Raw genomic sequence first — 20,196 nt, 5'->3', positions numbered from 1 at the left:
CAGAGAACGTGTAAACAAAACTAAGGCGATCGAATGGCACGCCTTGAAATAGAGTATCTACACTTAGAAAAGTTCGATAAGATAGCAACTTAGAGACAAATGCATAAAATACGAGTATCTAATGCAACATATCAGTGTTTGATAAAAATAAACCTTATATATACTTTTACCAGATGAACATTTAAATTGAAAATGGATCTTATCTCGTAGTGATAATGCCTGTTTTTCTAAGTGTTCAGCAACATAAACAACTAGATCGCGGGTTTTGCAAAGACACCCGTTTGTTTGCATGGACGTAGAAGTGTTACCAGCCTGACTAGGTCACTAAACTATATACGATTTATTAAAAAATATAGTTAAGATATAATATGATTTAGACTTTTAAAGATTTGCCCAGAAACTTAACATGCAATTTTGATTTAGGATTGACCAGGGAATATTGTGATCTTAAGTCTAAATCTTTAGTTAAATCTAGTAAAATCCAGTGATGCCCCCATTGGGCGCTAAGGCCCCCCTTGCTACGGCCCCCTTTGGCTACGCCCCTGTGTTATGGAAAGATCGACGTCGGCAGCGACGCCGACTGCGACGCAAAACCGAGTTAACGACGATTTGGAAATCGTTCTTCAAGAGCATTTCCAATTGGGCGTTTCCAGTGTGAAGACCAATTCGAATTTTTCGCGTGTTTTTCGTCGCACTGTGTTGGGCTAGTGTCACCCGATTTTCTTCAGTTAGTAAACACCAATTTTTTTTTTGCTGTGCCAATCTGAAGATTTGAACCAAAAGTGCTCATAAATTAGCTAATAACGTTTCTTCGATCGGTATGTATTGCGGCCACTAATCTTGTTATTTAAACAAATAAGGAAAAAACACCCAACAATCTAATGAAATGGAACCCAATTTAAGCATAAGCAGCTCGAATTCTGAACTTGTTTTTCGCATTTCGCTATTAGCATATACCTATAACACATATGTATACGTATAATGAAAACATATTCAAAAACTTGCCGGACCACGGAGCCAAACTGATAATGAGATGGAATTGAAGGTGGGGGGTGGCGGTGTCGAAAGGGGGCCGCACAGACAGCAGCTGGGGGCTTCAACTATTATGTCAAATAACAAAAAAAAACACAAAATACATCTATAAAAATTCTTAATCAGCGCCAACTGAGAGAGTGTGTGCGAGAGCGAGAGGGCGCGCGGTGCAGAGGGAGATAGCGCGTGTTACAAAAATACAAAATATTAATTGAATTGAATTCGATTGAAGGTCTGTAAGGCAAAACGCTCCACGTTTGTGTGTTTAAATGGGCATTTTTCACAGAAAGCCCAGTGACATTTAACTGAATGATACGAACAAGTTTTTTATCATTTATAAACGGGCAATAGGACCACTTACAATCGGTATACTTGCTATAAACTCACTTTCCTCGAAGATAGCACAGATAATACCCGCGATCTGTTTACTTTATGTGAAGACACATGCCTTGAAGATAAAGCTAAAGGCAGACGCTTCTACAATTTACAAATAGAAAACAGCTTCCGCTTTCGATTTGCAACGGTGACAGTTTTCTAAATGCGTATTACTTTACAATGTATCTGGCATTTTGTGGCGAATATTAACTGGTACTTGTGGAAACTCTCAACGTTAAAAGGGAAAGCAGCAATAATCTATATATTCTGAGTTTAATTCATGAAAACCTTGTACTGCACTCACTTCTTGTAAGCACAGATACATTAAATAGAGGTGTTTATGCTAGCACGAGATACTCAACCTACAAGATACATATATCAAATCGAATTGGAAAAAGTGCGTTGAGTGTGTGCCCAATTATCGCGGAAAAAACGAAACGGGCCCCCTTGATCGTGACCTTCGCCGTTTCCTAATCTTTGCTCCTCCGGGGGGTGGCCCCATTTATTTTGGGGCTGAAACTGTTGGAGGGAAAACATGGGCGTATAAAAAACCGGGTGGTGCCAATATGCGATCCATCGCAAAGCCATCATAATCTCCCCTGGCCGTCGCCGCCTTGACTGATAAATGATAACGCGCTCCTACATAGATGATAAGGCCAATGGTGGCACTAGTGCACTTGGATACAGCGTCTTGTCCAGGATCGCGTTGCTTTCGAGTGGGGCAGCGATAAGAACGGGAGTCGCCAACGCGATTAGGGTATTCTTTCTAGGGTAGATCTAGATAGCCGCAGGTTGCCGATCTGCACGTGGCCACCATCCATAATCTGTAATCCAAATGTGCCACTGCTTCGTTCCCAGGTGATAAGCTGCCAGCAAGATGAGTCCGCCCCAACTTTTGAGCAAGGACTCCCCAGACATTGAGGTAAGTCCGCTGACCTGATTTCCCGCCGTTGATATTGAAACACTTTTGTTCTTCGCAGGACCTGCTGTCGCTGAATCCTCGCGTGAAGACGCAGTGCTCCGTGGTGCCCACCAAGCAGACGAAGGAGAACAAGAAGCACTGGAAGCGGAATGCGGACCACGCCGCTCCGCCGTGCACCACACTGGCCAACGACTTCTCGGACATCAAGCACACCACATTGTCGGAGCGCGGTGCTCTGGAGGAGGCGGCCAGGTGTCTGAAGTGCGCGGATGCGCCGTGCCAGAAGTCCTGCCCCACGCAGCTGGACATCAAGAGCTTCATCACGAGCATTGCCAACAAGAACTTCTACGGCGCCGCCAAGGCGATCTTCTCGGACAATCCGCTGGGTCTGACCTGCGGCATGGTCTGCCCCACCAGCGATCTCTGCGTGGGCGGATGCAATCTGCAGGCCTCCGAGGCGGGTCCGATTAACATTGGTGGCCTCCAGCAGTTCGCCACCGAGGTGTTCAAGAAGATGGGCGTCAGGCAGCGGCGAACACCGCAGGCGGAGGCCAATCCGCTGTCCCAGAAGATCGCCCTCGTGGGCGGCGGACCGGCATCGCTGTCGTGCGCCACCTTCCTGGCCCGTCTGGGCTATCGCGATGTGACCATCTACGAGCGGAGAACCTATCTGGGTGGCCTGAGTGCCGCCGAGATTCCCCAGTATCGTCTGCCCATCGATGCGGTTAACTTCGAGATCGATTTGGTTCGCGATCTGGGCGTACGCATCGAAACGGGCCGCTCGCTGGGCACCAAGGATCTGACCGTCCAGGGACTCCTGTCCTCCGGCCACGATGCCGTCTTCGTGGGCATTGGCCTGCCGGAGCCAAAGCTGAATCCCATCTTCGCTGGCCTCCAGCCCAGCAATGGCTTCTACACCTCGAAGAACTTCCTGCCCCTGGTGTCGGATGGCTCGAAGCCGGGCTTGTGCGCCTGCAAGGCAGCCGCCGGTTTGCCCAAGCTCCATGGCAATGTCATCGTGCTGGGAGCCGGAGATACGGCCTTCGATTGCGCCACCTCGGCGCTGAGATGCGGCGCCCGTCGTGTGTTCGTCGTCTTCCGGAAGGGATCTTCCGGCATCCGTGCTGTGCCCGAAGAGGTGGAGCTGGCGCGTGACGAGCGATGCGAACTGCTGCCGTACCTGAGTCCACGCAAAGTGATCGTCAAGGATGGCCTGATCACCGCCATGGAGTTCTGTCGCACGGAGCAGGACGAAAACGATAAGTGGGTGGAGGATGAGGAGCAGACGCAGCGCTTGAAGGCCAACTTTGTGATCTCCGCCTTTGGATCTGGACTGGAGAACCAGGATGTCAAGGCGGCACTGGCGCCGCTGCAATTCCGCGGCGAATTGCCCGTGGTGGACAGGGTCACAATGCAGAGCAGTGTGCAACAGGTGTTCCTCGGCGGCGATCTCGCCGGAGTGGCCAACACCACGGTGGAGTCGGTCAATGACGGCAAGGTGGCCGCCTGGAGCATTCACTGCCAACTGCAGGGCCTGCCACTGGACACTCCGGCTGCACTGCCGCTCTTCTACACGGACATCGATGCCGTGGACATATCGGTGGAGATGTGCGGCATCCGGTTCGAGAATCCCTTCGGCCTGGCCTCCGCACCGCCCACCACCAGCACGGCCATGATCCGGCGCGCCTTCGAGCAGGGCTGGGGCTTTGTGGTGACCAAGACCTTCGGTCTGGACAAGGACCTGGTCACAAACGTCTCGCCGCGCATCGTCAGGGGCACCACGTCGGGCTACAAGTATGGACCGCAGCAGGGCTGCTTCCTGAACATCGAGCTCATCTCGGAGAAGCGGGCCGAGTACTGGCTGAAATCGATTGGAGAACTGAAGCGTGACTTCCCCGAGAAGATCGTGATTGCCAGCATTATGTGCAGCTTCAACGAGGCCGACTGGACGGAGCTGGCCATCAAGGCGGAGCAGTCGGGCGCCGATGCCCTCGAGCTGAATCTTTCGTGTCCCCACGGCATGGGCGAGCGGGGAATGGGCTTGGCCTGCGGCCAGGATCCCGAGCTGGTGGAGCAGATCTCTCGCTGGGTGCGCCAGGCGGTCAAGCTGCCCTTCTTCATCAAACTGACGCCAAACATCACGGACATCGTGTCCATTGCGGCGGCCGCGCAGCGAGGAGGAGCCGATGGCGGATCTGCCATCAACACCGTTCAGGGACTGATGGGCCTCAAGGCGGACTCCACCGCCTGGCCGGCGATTGGCAAGGAGCAGCGCACCACCTACGGCGGCGTCTCCGGCAACGCCACTCGTCCGATGGCTCTGAAGGCCATCTCCGACATTGCCAATCGGGTGCCGGGATTCCCCATTCTCGGCATCGGTGGCATCGATTCCGGCGAGGTTGCGCTGCAGTTCATTCATGCGGGCGCCACTGTTCTGCAGATCTGCTCCTCCGTACAGAACCAGGACTTCACCGTCATCGAGGACTACTGCACGGCACTGAAGGCTCTGCTCTACCTGAAGGCCAATCCGCCACCAGTCGACGGTCCCTTCTGGGATGGCCAGTCGCCACCCACTCCGGTCCACCAGAAGGGCAAGCCCGTTGTCCGTTTGACCGGCGAGGGCAAAGCCACGCTGGGATTCTTTGGTCGCTACCAGCAGCAGCGGGACATCAAGATGGCCGAGCTGCGCAGCCAGCAGGGACCTCTTTGGGATGCCGAGCAGGCGAAGGGCACTCCTCCGGCGGCGAATGGAGCACCCAGGCCGGCACCGAGAATCAAGGATGTCATCGGAGCGGCGCTGAACAAGATCGGGTCATACAACAAGCTGGATAACAAACAGCAGAAGGTGGCCCTAATCGATGATGTGAGTTCTGCGTTAACCCCAAAGTATCCCAAATTCCAATTACAGCCTTTTCTTCCAGGACATGTGCATAAACTGCGGAAAGTGCTATATGACGTGCGCCGATTCCGGTTACCAGGCCATCGAGTTCGACAAGGACACCCACATTCCGCACGTGAACGACGATTGCACGGGCTGCACACTCTGCGTCTCTGTGTGTCCCATCATCGACTGCATCACGTGGGTTCCTCAAGAGCACCTGCATCATTTTCTGGTTAACTAACTTCATCATCTTGTCGTATATTTTCAGCATGGTGCCCAAGAAGATTCCGCACGTGATCAAGAGAGGAGTCGAGGAGAAGACCTTCTACACCCACGCGCTCAGCCAGTGCCAGTGAAAGTCCCTAGTTCTACGCGAAATACTGATAGTAAATTCCACCTATGTAATTCAATTAAATACAAAACATGTTTCAAAAGCAACTTATGGCGCTTTAAATGGGGTAAAAGAACTGAAAAATCGTTGTGGTACGATGTTCTTTTAATACTTCTTTTAATTATATCACTGATAACAAATCCAAGTGGTTTTTAACCGATTTGATATGATTTCAAATTCGCATTTAAAATTTGCGCGCAAATCAAGCTTTTTTCGCCCTTATCGATATCTGTCTTCCTATCGATACCTTCTAACGGGACCAGCTGATTGGCGAGACCAATTGTTTTACTAAAAACGCAGAAATGCGATAAATTAATCTTTTCTCTGAATTTAACAAACAGCTAAGGCATAGTGCCAACAATGAAATTTACTTCGCTGTTTCGAAATATTAAAAACTCGAATAATTTGCCATGGTACTTTTCTCATCCCTAGCATAGGCGATACTATCGACGGGGATCAGCTGTTCGTCGATACCAAAAAGTTTAGAAAAACCGAAAAACGGAACTGCGTAGAAATCAAGTAGCAGCTGTGCCCCCAAAAAAACAAGTCGTTTGTACGTTTGAATAAACGATAGCTACTACTTGAAAACAAAATTCCACGTAGAATTCGAAAGCCACAGGAAATCCGGCATTATTCGAAAGCGCTCGCAGAGCACAGCGCTCCAAATCCAGTTCCGCCAGCCAAGGTGAGCATCATTGTCGCATTGCATCGCATTCAAAATAGCACTGATTGCCAGCGGATTCTACGCATTTGCAGAAAAGCCTATGATATAATAATGTCACGATCTCTGAGTCGCGTACTGGGCACCGTCTGTGCACCAACCTTGGCCGTTTCACATCCCGGGAATCGGGGACCCAACAGACTGAACGGCCTGCTGCGCGCCAAGGTGGCCACCACGGCCATCATCCCAGTGGCTGAATACTCCAAGCGAAATGGTCCACCGTCGGATGCTGGCGAATCCTTCAAGACCGTTTCCAAGTCGCGAGATCTCGACGGCGACGATGAGCTGAATAGTTTGGAGAGCGAACCCAACTGGGAACTGACCGCCGCACGGAGCAATCGCTTCTATCTGCCCAATGCCACTGGGCCCGCCTGGCAGGGCGACACGACCACCGTCGGCCTGTTCGAGCCGCTGGGCCAGCTGGTCAACTTCCTCAAGGAGGCCAACACGGACAAGTCGCGTCTGGAGTTCACCTGCTGCCAGTGTCCCATGCTCATCCGCGAGTCGCTCGTGGAGCTCTTTCCGGTGCGCGTCGTCGCGCAGCGGGACTCATCCATTACTATGCTCGTACTAAGCTATGAAGGAGACATCGAAATGGGCGCCGCCAAGGTGAGAAATCAGTTTTATTCACGCATCCGGACTTAAGCAGGAAATCACACTGTAGTGTAATCGTTTGGGGAATGACCTCGTTATTGCCTTGATTATTTGTTTATACAAAATCAAACCAGTTTCTCGCGTTGAAGGCTAGGTGGTTGACCTTCCTCAAGACGGCACAGGATTGGTGCCCAATTTTAAACAAGCCATCATATTATAAACCATTTGAAACAAATATGTTTCTAATTTCTGGAATTTCGTAATATAATTATCTGTATTTAAAGCATTGTTTAAGGTACCTACTAACTTAGATTTAAGTAGAAATTCTAGCATAGGAGCTTCGACAGTTTCGTATAAAATATTGCATGCGGGAATATGAGAATCAGAAAACAGAAAAGTTAGTGGTTGGAATTCGCCTATTATCTACACAAGAGTACACCTAAAAGACACCATATACATAACTAATGACGACTCCATTTGCAGTTTGTGCTGGCAGCGCGGGACATGTGCGATCGCCTGCTGTCGCTGGGCTACTGGGCGGACTTCCTGAATCCGTTTAGCGGCCGGCCGTACTTTATGCCGCGGGACGGCGCCAATCTGTACAAGCAGGACCACCGCTTCCGTGGTCTAAACATGCGCCTGTCGCAACAGAACCATTGCACAGTGATTGCCGCTGAGGAGAACGACAGCACCCGCTTCTCGGGCACCATCTACTGCACAGCGCCGAATCACTATGACCAGCTGGTGGAGCTGCTGGTGCCACCGCCGCACAAGGTGGCCCAATGACGCAAATGGCAGAAGATGGTCGCCGAAGTGAATGCCATTGGAGTTATAGTCCAATAATGAAGTCGTAGCCTTTTTAGTGATGATGACTGTGTTAACTGTTTAGGTTTTCTGTTCCGACACTGTATATAGCCGACAAAGCTTGTGTTATATATGCTGCGAAATATAATCGATAAGAATGTTAAGAGCTTGTTTCCCTAGACCACGGCCATCTGTTGGCAGTGCCGCTCGATCTCCTTTAGACGATTAATCAGTGACTGCAGCTCCTCGGCGTTGCAGACAAACTCAACGATGGTCACCCGCTCGCCGCTGCTCTGCCGGAAGTTGCCCAGATTGATGTGGAAGCTGGCCACGCCCGTGCTGCAGTCAGAGGTGGAAGACTTGACGTCGCACACGATGCGCCACTGGATGTCCGTGATGTGCGGAAAGCTATGGCCTATTTGCAGCTGGCGGAGAATCAAATCTTTGCGGCTGTCCTCGTAAACACGACTCAGCTCGTCCACGGCGGCTGATTCCACGTTAAGTTGCTCCAGCTGCTGGCGCAGTTGATGACCATCCCAGCCGTGCTTGGTGGCCAGGGCGTAGAGGGTGACCACTGCGTACTCGCTCTGTTTGGCGCAGGCGGCATTGCTGGCATAGAGCTCGGGCACGGGAGCAATGGCTGTGGTGGAGCACATATGAATTAGATTATGGGCTGAACGGACTTCCAACTTTCAACTCACTGGCATCTGGATGGAGCGTTAGTTTCAAGGAATTTGCAATGAGCAGTTTGGTGAGTGGCAGCGAAATAATGGCACCCAGGTTCTTTAAGCCGGCCACCACAGTCGGAGAAATCAGTCCAGTTTCCTCGGTGTCTGTTTTCAGGGCGGAGGAACTTCCTGGCGACGCATCCATGTGTGATAGTTAAAATCCCTTGGCGATTTATTAAAACAAAAGCTATATTTATTAAATTGAACCGGTTGTAAACAAGAAATGCGCCTAACAGCACAGCAAACTGTCTTAACAGCAGCTTTTATGTGTGACCAACAGTTGTTGTTTACAGCTAGCTTCTTAACAGAAAAGAACCGGAACCAGTTTTGCGAGCCATGTTAACTCAACCTCCGTTTCACGTATAATTTATTGATCCAAATGCACTATTTACTATTTACAAATCCAAGGACCGCCGCTACACCCTGTAGAAGCACTCCCTGGCCTGTGGCTCGCAATTGTCGTACGGTTTCAGCATGGCATCACCGCGAGCCACCTTTCCGCCGGCATCGATCTCGTCCAACTCCGAATCGGGCACACAGGCGCACTGGAAACTCTTGTTGCCACGACTGTACAGCTTGCGGGGATAGCCGATCCAGGAGCGCTCCTTGCCGTCGCCGCTGGTCGTGGTGCACCAGACGCGTGTGCCGCGCTCCTCGCTCCATTCGATATTGCAGCCGGGATACCGGGCACGCAGCTCCTCCACCTGTCGCTTGGCATCACGCGCCTGCTCCAGCAGCTCCAGGAACTTGTGATGATAGGTGGTCAGTGCGCCCTTCTCATTGTAGAAGCGCCCAATCAACCGTCCCTTGTAGTCGTAGTCTTTTTGATAGAAGTCCCGCCACCCGGCTAATCCAATCAGGTCGTCTGGCTTTAGCGTCAACACATCGTCAGCCGTTTCCGGATTGTACGACTCAAAGTCGCCGGAAATGAAGGACACGGAGGCGTCGCGACCCACAAAGAAGTTGTAGCTGCAGCCGGACCCGTAATGCTTGATGCCGCGGCTCACATCGAAGATGGAACCGAGGAGAGCCAGGTAAAGGGGACGACCCTCCTCGCCATTGAATTTGGCCAGCTCAGCCGGCGTGAAGAGTGTGCCGACGTCGTCGGCAGCTTGGAAAGCCAGGGGAATGCCCGCATCCTGGTCAGCTTGGTCCAGGTAGTTGTCCGTTTGGCGACGCAGGAATTGCCTAATCTCTGTGTGGTAAATGCCGCCCAAAACGGCCGCCACAACAAAAAGAAACTGCAATTTGAACAGGTGTCGCAGCAATCCGAACATCTTGCCGTTTCACAGTGCGGAACCGAAACTGGTTCCACTTGAAATTGACCGAGACCAAATTTAAGGTGACCATGCTGGGTAAAAAAAACGGGAAACCGGTTTGAAATTAAGCATTTCGGATTCTAAATTGGGGTACAAATGCACACCCTTAATAATTTAATTTGTTCGATGAATTCAGGTATTCAGTAATACTCTTTTTTTACTTTCATACACTAATGTTAGCCGGCGTTTAGGATTTTGTTTGGAAATAACGCTTACAAACCATTCTATAATTTCTATGTAAAATTAATAAGTTCTTTCTTAGTGTTAAAACACAAATAAACCCAAGCTACTCAAAGAAAGCACTCAAACTCAAAAAAAAAAAAATAAATAAATAACATTTGGCATAGAATATCCATAATTTTTATTTGCAGAATCCAGGATCCATTTTTAATCACCTAGCGACGACGGGAGACGCAGGCATCGATGTGGCTGTTGACCTCCTGGAGACCGAGCACCGCCTGCGAGGATGCGGAGTGGGTGCACACATTGCCATCGGTGAAGACAGCCGGGATGCGTTCGCTGGTCGACTGGCGGATGGTCTTGATGGAAGAGCGCGCACTGACCAGATAGACGGTGGCCTGGACATAGAACTTGGCCATGCAGGTCTGCTTCAGCACGGAGTTCTTGTACGAGTTGCACTTGTTGTAGGTGGAGCCCAGGTTATAGCCTCCATAGACCAGCTGCTGGGTGGCGGCACTCACATCGGAGGCGATTTCGGCGGATGTGTGGGCAGCCACAACGCCGCATGAGTGCAGTTCCTCATGGGCGGCGTTCACAATGCGGGTGATCTCGTCATCCTCGGCGGCCACGCACTCGGGACTCTCCTCGCGACGCGACTCCACCTGGTCGACGGCTGCCTCCAACTCCTGCTGTGGCTCCAGGACAATCTGATCGTACTGCTGCACCAGTGCCTGGCCGGTGGTCTTGCCAATCTCAGTCATCTCATCCACCACGCTGCGCACCTGGGCGTCCAGCTGGGTGGGCATGTCCAGAGGTTGGGCCCATCCACTGGCCACGAAGAGGGTCAGGATAATGGCTACGGCGGCTTGCTTCATGGTTGATACTATTGCTTCTGCTGATACTTTTGCTACTGCTAATGGGAAATGTCAACAGAAATCGTATTTATACCCCGGGCATTCAGGAATGGATTATTCGCAGACGATAATTGGCTAATCTGGATTGGTGGCCATAAATTCATTGTAGCTGTTGTAAATCACTCACGCCGTGGTTGGATTAGTGAACTTTACATTCGGGCGCTATTCATAGAGTTCGCTTATTTGGATTTTGATTAAAATTGTCCCGATCACACAAAGAACATCCAAAACATCATAACATTTCCTTGTTTAGGGATATACTTTTATACTTTTTGAGTGGAAAGGGTAGGAAAGAGTTTTACCCCAAGGTAATAATAAAATAATATAATTACAATCTTTTTTTTTCGGTAATGTAATTTGGTTGGTACAAAACCAAAAGCATCAGATACAATAAAGTGATCCTTTTATGCATATCATATTCGACTTATTTATTTATCTGGTAACAGAAATCCAACGAAAGTCCAACCAGATAACGAAATTAACAAATCTATCAACAAACCGGGAACTGGGAACACCCAAAAAAGCAAACAACATAAGCGCATGTGTGTCTAACGTCTCAAGTGATTCCATAGATTGGATGGCCACTGTTTTTTTTCCTGACTTCGCAATGACTTTTAATCGACGGCATGGGCAGGGCCATAAATTATATGACATTATCTTCTATAATTAAGGCACTATTTAGATGCTTCGATTGGTGCGATTTTCAAGTGGCGAATCCAGTAATAGATGTTTCTTATCGCCCAACGCAATATAATATAATTTGCGATCTTATCGACGGACTCCCCCTCTTTACAGCCCATTCTTTTTTTCTCTCTCTCTCTGGAGTCTTGGGGAAAAAGTCAGACGGAAATTATTCCGATTAAAGTAAGCCAAATAATGGGAAATATACCAATTGACCGATAAAAAAGACTCTTGAATATATTTTAATTAACTGGGGGCACCGATATGGCAATCTGAATGCGCACCAGGTGAGTCCACCACCCATATAAAAGGTGACTCCGCAGCGAGATCACGGCTAAAACCATTAAAAACCAACAATGAGGAGTATTATTCTGGTGTTGGCATTCGCTTTGGCGGCTGTAAGTAGAAAATTAAGTGTATACTATGTATATCCAAATATAATATTAGGGCTCAAAAATAATAGGATTCACTTAAAATGACTGACCAACAGTGCGTATGTGTGATATCTGATAAACCCTCATTTAAATATATCTGTTCGCCTGGAACATATTTTAGAAGTAGTGAATTTAATTCTTATCGAAAATTTTGAGTGCCAACAATAAACTAACGAAAAAATGAATAGTTGCTAGGAAAAGTTGTAGCAGTTGGTCAACAGTGCGTATGATTAATGTGACTTATGTCTGGCCACAGTAGCTTGAATACAATAGAAATCCACACACATTTACCACGAGATAAAAAATTACAAATTAAATCTATGCAAATGTTCAAGAACAATGGTTAATGATTGCTATCCATTTACTTGGATACGGTTTTCAGGTCTCAGCCCTGCAACTGGAGGCGCCGGTTGAACAGGATGTTTCCCTGCAGGAACTGACCAAGAAGCTGGGTCTCGAACTGAACCTGGACTTTGATTTGAACATGGGCTTCAACCTGGAGGAGATGCTTTCCGAGGAGGGCAACGTGGATGTGGACGAGTTCTCCGTCTTGGACAGCATAGTGCGCCTCCTCATCGCCGAATCGAAGGCTCTGGCCAAGGACATCATCCAGCTGACGGAGCGCCAGCTGCTGAAGATCTTCCTGTGGCCGATTAGGGAGCTGGAGAAGCTGGCGGCCGACATCGAGCAGCGGGCATTGGATGTGGGCGACTGTGCTGTCAATGTGACCACCAGTTCCGCCGAATTGGTGACGTCCACCACTCTGGACTTCCTGGGCTGCGCACGCACTGCCGCCCTCACGTCGATCAACCTGGTGCTGGACACCAAGAAGGCGGTACTCCAACTGACCGTCGACGGCTATCAGCTGTATCAACTGAGGAAGGAATGCCAGGGCTACAAGGATTCCAGCATCCGCAAGAAGACATGCAACACCAAGTTCTCCGTCAAGAGCGTGCTGTACATCGCCAATGGACAGGCTTCGCTGCGCCACCTGATCAGGCTCCGCAAGAGCGTTCCCGCCGTGGCCACCGATGCGGCCAGCTGCACCTCCAAGTCCACGGAGAACGCCATCCGCGTCTTCGGCGAGCTGAACGCCGCCATCGATGCCTGTGCCGCCATTTTTTAGTGAAGAAAATTGACAAGAACTATTGAATAAAATGTGAAATGCATCCAACTTGTGTTGGGAAAATCGGTTTGTTTTGGTTTTTGAGTTATTACTTTTATTTAAATTTGGTTTCATTATCGTTCATCTTTTTTAAATACAATAAATAAACATTTAAACTATTTAGTGGTATGTATATATATGTATATATATAAATCGTTTGTTTTTTGTTAAATATTTTAAATAAGTGTATATATATTGTATTTCATGGGGTCTTCGCCATTTCCATTCGTTCTTCGCTCTTCAACTTTTGCCTCGATTACATACATAATTGTTCGTACTCCGCACCACAAATTCTGCATTTACGGAATTTTGGTTTTTAGTTTTTAAAGAAACTTGGTTTGGTTTGGTTTGTTATATAAGTAAATTGCTGTGTTCGGGCTTGCGGTCGTCAAATGTCTCCTATATATTTGTATATATACTATATATTCACATATATATCGTACTATATACCACACACACCTGCGTGTAAGTAAAAGTAGCTTGTTGCATAAATACTAATGTATAAATTGTCGGTTTTTGGTTTCTATTCTCTACTCAAGTATGATCCCACATACAAATACAACTAGGTTTTGCATGTACTGGTATATCTGTGTATGTATATGTGTGTGTTTGTATGTGTGTTGGTGTATGGGTGTGTGAGTGTGTGAGTGTCGGCTGTACATATGTAGAATGTATGTACCATTATCAATAATTAGTTAAACTGTAGCTAGTATATGTATTTGCCATATGTTGCTCAACAACTTCTTGTACCTCCCACATTTTACGATTATTTTATTGGAGTTTTTCCTTTTCATTTTCGATTGCAGTTTTCTCGTGATTTTCAATTATATATGTATGTTTGTTTTTTTTTTCATTAGTCACAGATGTTTTTAGGCGCGCTTGTATGCTTTAATGAATTCAGCGTGTGTTGTATATTATTAATAATTCAATTTTATATGGTAGAAAATAAAATATAAGTAAAAGGCAATTTTCTTAGTATTTTTCAATTCTTGTTAGTTTTTCTTCTGAAAAAATTTGTGCTTAATTTTGTAGAGATTTTCTTTCATTGCCCGCATTCGTTTAAAACAAAAAAATTTTAAGATATTTTTTAGTTTAGGTTTTCGTGTTTTTTTTTATTTGTTTAATTTTTATAATGTATAATATTTAGTTCAATAAATTCGTTACGACACATGGACTAAGACACAGCAAAAAATATTCATGCTTAATTTAGATTCAGTTTGTGTGTTTTTTTTATTTTTTTCCTATTTTTGTATTTTTCGTATCCATCTCCCATTTGATTTGGTATAGTTGGTAGATCGTTTTGCGGTATTATGGTGTCAATTGCATACTATTCTTCACATTTCGCGTCCTAAATGCGCTTGTAAATATTTGTCAATAATAAATGATGAAACAGCTTAAGAACTCGAGTTTTGTTTTTTCTTTTTTGTTTTTTTTTAGTGTCTGTTATTTTGTTCTGCGAATATTTTGCAAGACACCTACCAGTATGTACCTAGTTTACTGCCAGCTTCCAAATTTGTTGTTATTTTCGAAATTCATTGCATTTTGGGGCTAAACGTTCAACGGTTTTACGCTCACTGATAACATCCAATCGGTAGTTGGTAATCGTTAATTGGTAATCGGTAATTGGTAATTGGTATTCGGTATCGGTAATTTATAGATAATTTCGTATGCTCCGTATTCTCGTATGCGGTATTCGGTTTTGATATGTTCGCTTCAAATGCGTGTCATGAAAATACATTTGCTTTGCTGATTCTGCAATACAACTCCATTTAATAAAAATATACAGTAGAACCAGGCTACTACATAAGTACATAGTTAATTTGTTATCTATATGTATTTCTGTTGACTAAATTGGGCAAATACCTTTATTTATATTTGAATTTGTCATTGGGCGTTGTAATTCCGTATTCGTTCGTTAGTGCAAAAACTTCATTTTCGAAACTGCATCTCATCTTCGAATTTCCATATCCATTTTCTACCGTTTTGGTTTTTCTTTTTTCAATATTATTATTACAATAGTGTGGCCAAAGCTTATTGTCGGAAGCGTTATGCATTTTAGGTTTAGTTTTTCATCATTTATTCGGTTTTCTAGCTTTTTTTTTATGTTTTGTAAAAATATTTTCGTTACTCGTCAATTTCGCGTTGGAATAATGAAACTTTGAAATGAGATGGGAAAAACTTAAACGCAAAATGTAAATGTTTTCGAGATTTTGTGGTTTTTGGAAAACATGGTAAGGCTATTTTCGTAGTGTTGTTTGCTGTCATTTCCACTCCACTTTGAGTTATTTGCGTTTTGAAAAATGAATATTTCATTTTGGTTCTTTGCTTACATTAGTCACTAATATTTATATTTGTTGTATATATTTTTTCTTTGATAAATGTATATAAATTTTTTGTTCTGGTTTTCTTTTGGCGTAACTTTGTGTGAGCTGTGATTTTTTTTTTGGTTTTCTTTTTTTTGGTTTTTTTAAATCTGCCCATTCTTGCTTTTTCGTAAAGAAAATGTTTAAAAAAATGTTTAACAAACAGTTCAATAGGCTTTACACGAAAAATGATGTGGCATTTACTTATACGTTATATAAATCAATTGTAAAATATATATATTCATATACTCGCTTGTTTGATCTATGTTAGTTTTGTTGTATAATTAAATATTGCATTTGGTTTCGTTGAACGTCTGGACAATTTTTCATCTTCGCCGATTCGTCGATTTTTTTGTTTTCCCCCGATTTCGCATCTACTTAGTGACATAAAGTTACATTACAACTAGTAATAGTATATAGCTGTACGTATTTAAATATGAGTGTTTCATTTCCTTTCATCATATTCTCCTCTTTGTTTCTGTTCCTTGTGTCGTGATTTTTGGCCCAAGGACTCGGGGGTTTGTTTGCCCTGCTAAGTATGCTACAGAAATGTTCGAATAAACGAATAAGGATCGAATACAAATATTCACTCGCCGATCGAACGCTAGTTCCTATAAACCATTTATCATAATATCTTTTGTTGTTCTAGTTTGTTTCTATCCCTTTGACGAAAACCATTCCTTGCTTTTGTTTTATATAATTTACAAAAATTTTGATTTCAGTACCTGATTGCAATGGGTTTTTTCGTTTTTCGTTTATAGTTTTTTTTTTTGGTTTTTTTTTTGTTTTCTTTTGTTTTTGGTTTCGCTTAAAAAAAATACAGACACTTGTAATTGTTGTTGTTGTTGTTGTTGCTTGCTTTAGACATAATTTGAGATACAATTCATATGTATACATATAGGTATATATTTTGTTCTAGTTTCATATTTAGGCCATAATTTGTGTTTTGGTTTGAATACGAAAACGCTTTCAAAAATTCTACAGGACATCGTAACTTTCTCCCTCTGCCGCTTGCTTGTTGTAAACTTTAATATGTAAATACACACAATTAGCTATGTTTATGTTTAAATATTTGGTTTCCGCTACACTAACGCTTTTGGAACCCAATGAGCAAAAGTATCTAAGACATAACCTGCGTTCTGGAAAATTGTTTCGCATTTCTACATCCGTTTTAGCACTACAATACAATTGGTTTCGGTTATTGTTGCTTTGTAAATATAGTCGATATATGTGTATAATTATGATCATTGGTTACAAGTACAAGACATTAAAGGAGGGCACACGAATCGAATTTGCTAACAATTGTTATTCCTATTTTCTCAGAGTGTCTAAGGGTTCAAAGTGCGACCGAGTTGGCTGAGATCGAAGTGAAGAATTGGGGAATTGGTCTAATTTGTTAGCCCTTTTTGTTCGTTCACAACCATGTAAAGAAGTTGGAGGGGAAGCAAGAGGACCAAGATAAGAGGTCCTTAAAAGCCAAACGAAAAAAGCCTCTACGGGTGCTACACTCGAAAAAATCAACCCAGAATGGAATAATTCAAAAGTGTAGATTCCTTTCTTAAGGATTGAATACACAAAAATCCTACTTAACAATGATATTGAAACAATTTGACTTTAGATTCTAGGACGCCGTAGCTGTGCTGATTTTTTAAAAAGGTTTCCGAGTGTGTAAAGAGCTAATAAAAAATGTTTCGAAACTATTTGGAAACCGACATAATTTTCCAATAATTCGTATGTCCCCGCAATTCGTGAACTATTCGCTGAATATAAAGGAGAAAATTGGAAGTATGGGCTTTATACTTTTGTGGATTTCTGGCAAGGATTCTCTAGATGTGTGTGTTTCGAGTGTCGAGTGTCGAGTGTAAGTGTGTGTTGACTGAGTTCTTGAATTTTATTGCTGTTTTACGATTAAAGTAGTATCTTGATTCTAGATTCTCGATTCTGTCAATTGTTATTGCTTGTGTAATTGTAATTTGTAATTAGTAATTTGTAATTGTAATTGTAATTGTTTCGCTCCCATCGATTTTCTTCGTTAAATTAAGAATGAAAACTCAAGCTTTTGTTCTCAAGGTTCAGGTAATCAATTTCTAGTCTTATCTGTTGCACTGAGTAGTCTGCGATTTTCCTCATTTTCATTTGCAATTTCAAGTTCATGTTCTTGTTCTTGTTGTTATACTCTTTGAAGGTATGTATACATATATAGGCATATGTGCGTGTGTATATATAATTTGTCGAATTTGTTACGTCATTAGTTGGATATAATAATTGGAACTATAAATATACATAAGTACGCTTTCGTTCGTGTCAAAATGAGAACTCAGAACGATCAACAGATGATAATGGAACCCAGATTCGGTTCGATGCTTATAGATAATGTCTTGAGTTGAGTTTGTAGTTGGTAGTTGTTGGTAGTTCGAGTTGAATTGCTGCAAACTATAGGATAAGTTTAGGGTCTATAAGTACCGTAGGTTGTAGTATTAGTTTCAGTTGCAGTTTCCAAGTTTAGTAAGTTTAGGTAAATTTGTGGCTGGATGAAACAGGTTGTTCTGCGTGAGTTGAATAGGTTTTTGCTTAGGTTGTTTAGCTTATTTTGGAGTTGTCAAAAGGATAACTTTCAATAGCTTTCCCATCTTATTGTAGTTTGTCAATGTTTTTCGGTTTTTTAGGTTTTTAGGCTTTTTGTTTGTTTTTTTTTCCTTTTGGCTGCTGCAGTGCTAAAGTTAACTCTTAAGTTTTCCGTTTTTATCATCGAAGCTTTGATTTACGTCTCAATTGCTTTTGGTTTTACTATAGTTTTGGTCAAGCGGTTTCGATCAATTGTTTCTATCATTTTGTTGTTTGCTTAATTGATTCAAAGGGAAGACATAACATTCTAGAAAAAGGTTCCTAACTGATTTCGGTTTCTCGTATCCTCGTAAATATATATAAGTGTATATTGTATATATTTTGTTCTGAGTATAATTTAAAGCATTCTTATGTAGTTAAGTATATATATATATATATTTTTTTTACGCGTTTTCTCCCATTTTTTTCTTGATGTGTAAATATCAATAAACGTTTTCTACAATAAGACATTACATATTTCTTGGTGCCACTATATTATATAGTCATACGTATGTATATATATAAATATCCAAGTGAGTGGGTGTGTGTGAAGCTGGCCGAAGGACCTCCACCTCCCACCTCCCTGCTCCTTTGTCCTTCGGCCTAGGCAGAAAGTATTCCCCATTTGAAGAGGGGCGTGTTCGATAATTACTGGGCGAGTGTTTGGAGGGTGCTAAAGTGCCTGTGCCTGTGTCTGTGTCTGTGCCTTAGGAGCTTGAGCCCCATCTTTAGAAACTTTTGTACCAGGCCTTCGAAGACTCGAAAACTCGAAATTTCGAAATCTCGAAATCTCGAACTCGTTTGAACGAACCCTTGGGAAAGGACTTTCAACATTTTCGTGTAAAAAGCACAACGAAACAAATGTTTGTTCTACCCACACATTCTGCTTGCATACGCTTCTTATTTATTGTGTTTTCTTTTGTTGTTGTTGTTGTTTAGGAATGACACGCCCTTAACTTACATATCCATATATACTATAATATACTATAATATATTTTCATATATAATTTGTTTGTATTAGTTTTTATAAGACAACATTCAAACACTTAAGATGCTTCATCGAGTTAATAAATATTTTTTTTCTTGTTTTTTTGTTCGTTTTGTTACTTTATCGTTTGTTAAAATATCAAAAGTGGATGGAATTATGTGATTCTAGTTATTACACGCACTATTTATGTATATATATATACATATATATAATTTATATATATATATGTCGTTCCTTGATAATACAATTCATTTGTCATGCTGCCTGAAAAAATTCGGACCAAATTTCGTTTTTTGGGGGATCTTGAAGTTTCTCACGTGCTTGTTAAATATACAAAAATATCTGTAGATACCTTTTGCCGTAAAATGGTGTGTAGATATAATTGTTAAATGAAACCATTTTTGCAAAAAAGTTACAAAATCAGGATTTCTCTTTGGGAGGATGGCTGAGTGCTAAAAATTCAATTGAATATAGTTCATTCGCTTCATGGCACAATATTCAATAAAATATTGTCAGCTCGAAAATGGATATTCGATGAAGATGAAGATTGCTGGCAGAGTGTTCACGTAATTCGAATTGAAATCGAAATCAGAATCCAAATCAATGCTTCAGAGTTATCATCGGTATGAGTTTCGATAAAGGTACTGTTACTATTTAGAATGCTATCTTTGTTCTTATAATGCTTTATTGTATAATTGGTTCAAAAGTTCGCTCAGTGTAGGCATGTGTGTGTTCGTCACTCCTTATTCCATTGCTGTGGGGAAATCGGGGTCACCAAACGCAGGAATTGGGGTCACAAGCAGTTCTCGTTTCAAAGAACTCCAAACACATTGAATTTCAACTATTAGGCCAATTAATTAAACAAAAAAGGAGGATATGTCGTTGGTTTTTTTCGGGGGTTTGCTTGGATTTCGGGGTCACCAAACTATTTCTAGCAATTCACGTATCTAGTTTTTAACTATCGTAAAAAATTGCTCAAACTTTTGACTAATTTTGGATAAAAGCGCCCAAACAACTCATTGAAAGCAACATAAAGATATGTCTAAGGTTTTCGGGGTGTACGGCTCAACAAATGAATATTGTCAATATTTGTTTTACTA

General features: G+C 43.6%; 6 protein-coding genes across 6 annotated transcripts; 3 read left to right on the top strand and 3 right to left on the bottom strand.

Moving 5' to 3' along the window:
- The first annotated feature begins 648 nt into the window (after window positions 1–648).
- LOC122623040 (dihydropyrimidine dehydrogenase [NADP(+)]) lies at window positions 649–5,648 on the top strand. The gene is made up of 5 exons (XM_043801928.1): window positions 649–818; window positions 2,266–2,329; window positions 2,388–5,192; window positions 5,251–5,408; window positions 5,479–5,648. The coding sequence occupies exons 2-5, from the start codon at window positions 2,285–2,287 to the stop codon at window positions 5,564–5,566; spliced, it is 3,096 nt and encodes a 1,031-aa protein (XP_043657863.1). The 5' UTR covers window positions 649–818; window positions 2,266–2,284; the 3' UTR covers window positions 5,567–5,648.
- A 429-nt stretch (window positions 5,649–6,077) lies between these two features.
- LOC122622971 lies at window positions 6,078–7,884 on the top strand. The gene is made up of 3 exons (XM_043801799.1): window positions 6,078–6,286; window positions 6,358–6,931; window positions 7,400–7,884. The coding sequence occupies exons 2-3, from the start codon at window positions 6,377–6,379 to the stop codon at window positions 7,700–7,702; spliced, it is 858 nt and encodes a 285-aa protein (XP_043657734.1). The 5' UTR covers window positions 6,078–6,286; window positions 6,358–6,376; the 3' UTR covers window positions 7,703–7,884.
- Window positions 7,885–7,893: 9 nt separating this feature from the next.
- LOC122622973 (COMM domain-containing protein 3) lies at window positions 7,894–8,725 on the bottom strand. Its single transcript, XM_043801801.1, has 2 exons — window positions 8,422–8,725; window positions 7,894–8,360 (listed from the first exon to the last, which is right to left on the bottom strand). The coding sequence occupies exons 1-2, from the start codon at window positions 8,591–8,593 to the stop codon at window positions 7,897–7,899; spliced, it is 636 nt and encodes a 211-aa protein (XP_043657736.1). The 5' UTR covers window positions 8,594–8,725; the 3' UTR covers window positions 7,894–7,896.
- A 73-nt stretch (window positions 8,726–8,798) lies between these two features.
- Window positions 8,799–9,771, bottom strand: LOC122622970 (neuferricin homolog). Its single transcript, XM_043801798.1, has one exon. It carries the CDS (start codon window positions 9,723–9,725, stop codon window positions 8,865–8,867), a length of 861 nt encoding a protein of 286 aa, XP_043657733.1. The 5' UTR covers window positions 9,726–9,771; the 3' UTR covers window positions 8,799–8,864.
- A 340-nt stretch (window positions 9,772–10,111) lies between these two features.
- LOC122622972 lies at window positions 10,112–10,872 on the bottom strand. Its single transcript, XM_043801800.1, has one exon. The coding sequence runs from the start codon at window positions 10,820–10,822 to the stop codon at window positions 10,163–10,165; it is 660 nt and encodes a 219-aa protein (XP_043657735.1). The 5' UTR covers window positions 10,823–10,872; the 3' UTR covers window positions 10,112–10,162.
- Window positions 10,873–11,898: 1,026 nt separating this feature from the next.
- On the top strand, window positions 11,899–13,102 carry LOC122624263. The gene is made up of 2 exons (XM_043803754.1): window positions 11,899–11,940; window positions 12,359–13,102. The coding sequence occupies exons 1-2, from the start codon at window positions 11,899–11,901 to the stop codon at window positions 13,100–13,102; spliced, it is 786 nt and encodes a 261-aa protein (XP_043659689.1).
- The last annotated feature ends 7,094 nt before the right edge of the window (window positions 13,103–20,196 follow it).

The sequence above is a fragment of the Drosophila teissieri genome, chromosome X, assembly GCF_016746235.2.
Source record: "Drosophila teissieri strain GT53w chromosome X, Prin_Dtei_1.1, whole genome shotgun sequence".
In the NCBI taxonomy this organism is placed as follows: domain Eukaryota; kingdom Metazoa; phylum Arthropoda; class Insecta; order Diptera; family Drosophilidae; genus Drosophila; species Drosophila teissieri.
The sequence above is the reverse complement of the archived record's forward strand: the minus strand, read 5'-3'. Positions and strand labels throughout refer to the sequence as shown.

Coding starts and splice junctions, on each gene's coding strand:
- LOC122622973 (XM_043801801.1), bottom strand. CDS start 8,593: ATGGATGCGTCGCCAGGAAGTTCCTCCGCCCTGAAAACAGACACCGAG. Junction 8,361..8,421: donor AACGCTCCATCCAGATGCCA/GTGAGTTGAAAG, acceptor GCTCCACCACAG/CCATTGCTCCCGTGCCCGAG.
- LOC122622971 (XM_043801799.1), top strand. CDS start 6,377: ATGTCACGATCTCTGAGTCGCGTACTGGGCACCGTCTGTGCACCAACC. Junction 6,932..7,399: donor TCGAAATGGGCGCCGCCAAG/GTGAGAAATCAG, acceptor CTCCATTTGCAG/TTTGTGCTGGCAGCGCGGGA.
- LOC122622970 (XM_043801798.1), bottom strand. CDS start 9,725: ATGTTCGGATTGCTGCGACACCTGTTCAAATTGCAGTTTCTTTTTGTT.
- LOC122624263 (XM_043803754.1), top strand. CDS start 11,899: ATGAGGAGTATTATTCTGGTGTTGGCATTCGCTTTGGCGGCT. Junction 11,941..12,358: donor TGGCATTCGCTTTGGCGGCT/GTAAGTAGAAAA, acceptor TACGGTTTTCAG/GTCTCAGCCCTGCAACTGGA.
- LOC122623040 (XM_043801928.1), top strand. CDS start 2,285: ATGAGTCCGCCCCAACTTTTGAGCAAGGACTCCCCAGACATTGAG. Junction 2,330..2,387: donor AGGACTCCCCAGACATTGAG/GTAAGTCCGCTG, acceptor TGTTCTTCGCAG/GACCTGCTGTCGCTGAATCC. Junction 5,409..5,478: donor CCCATCATCGACTGCATCAC/GTGGGTTCCTCA, acceptor GTATATTTTCAG/CATGGTGCCCAAGAAGATTC.
- LOC122622972 (XM_043801800.1), bottom strand. CDS start 10,822: ATGAAGCAAGCCGCCGTAGCCATTATCCTGACCCTCTTCGTGGCCAGT.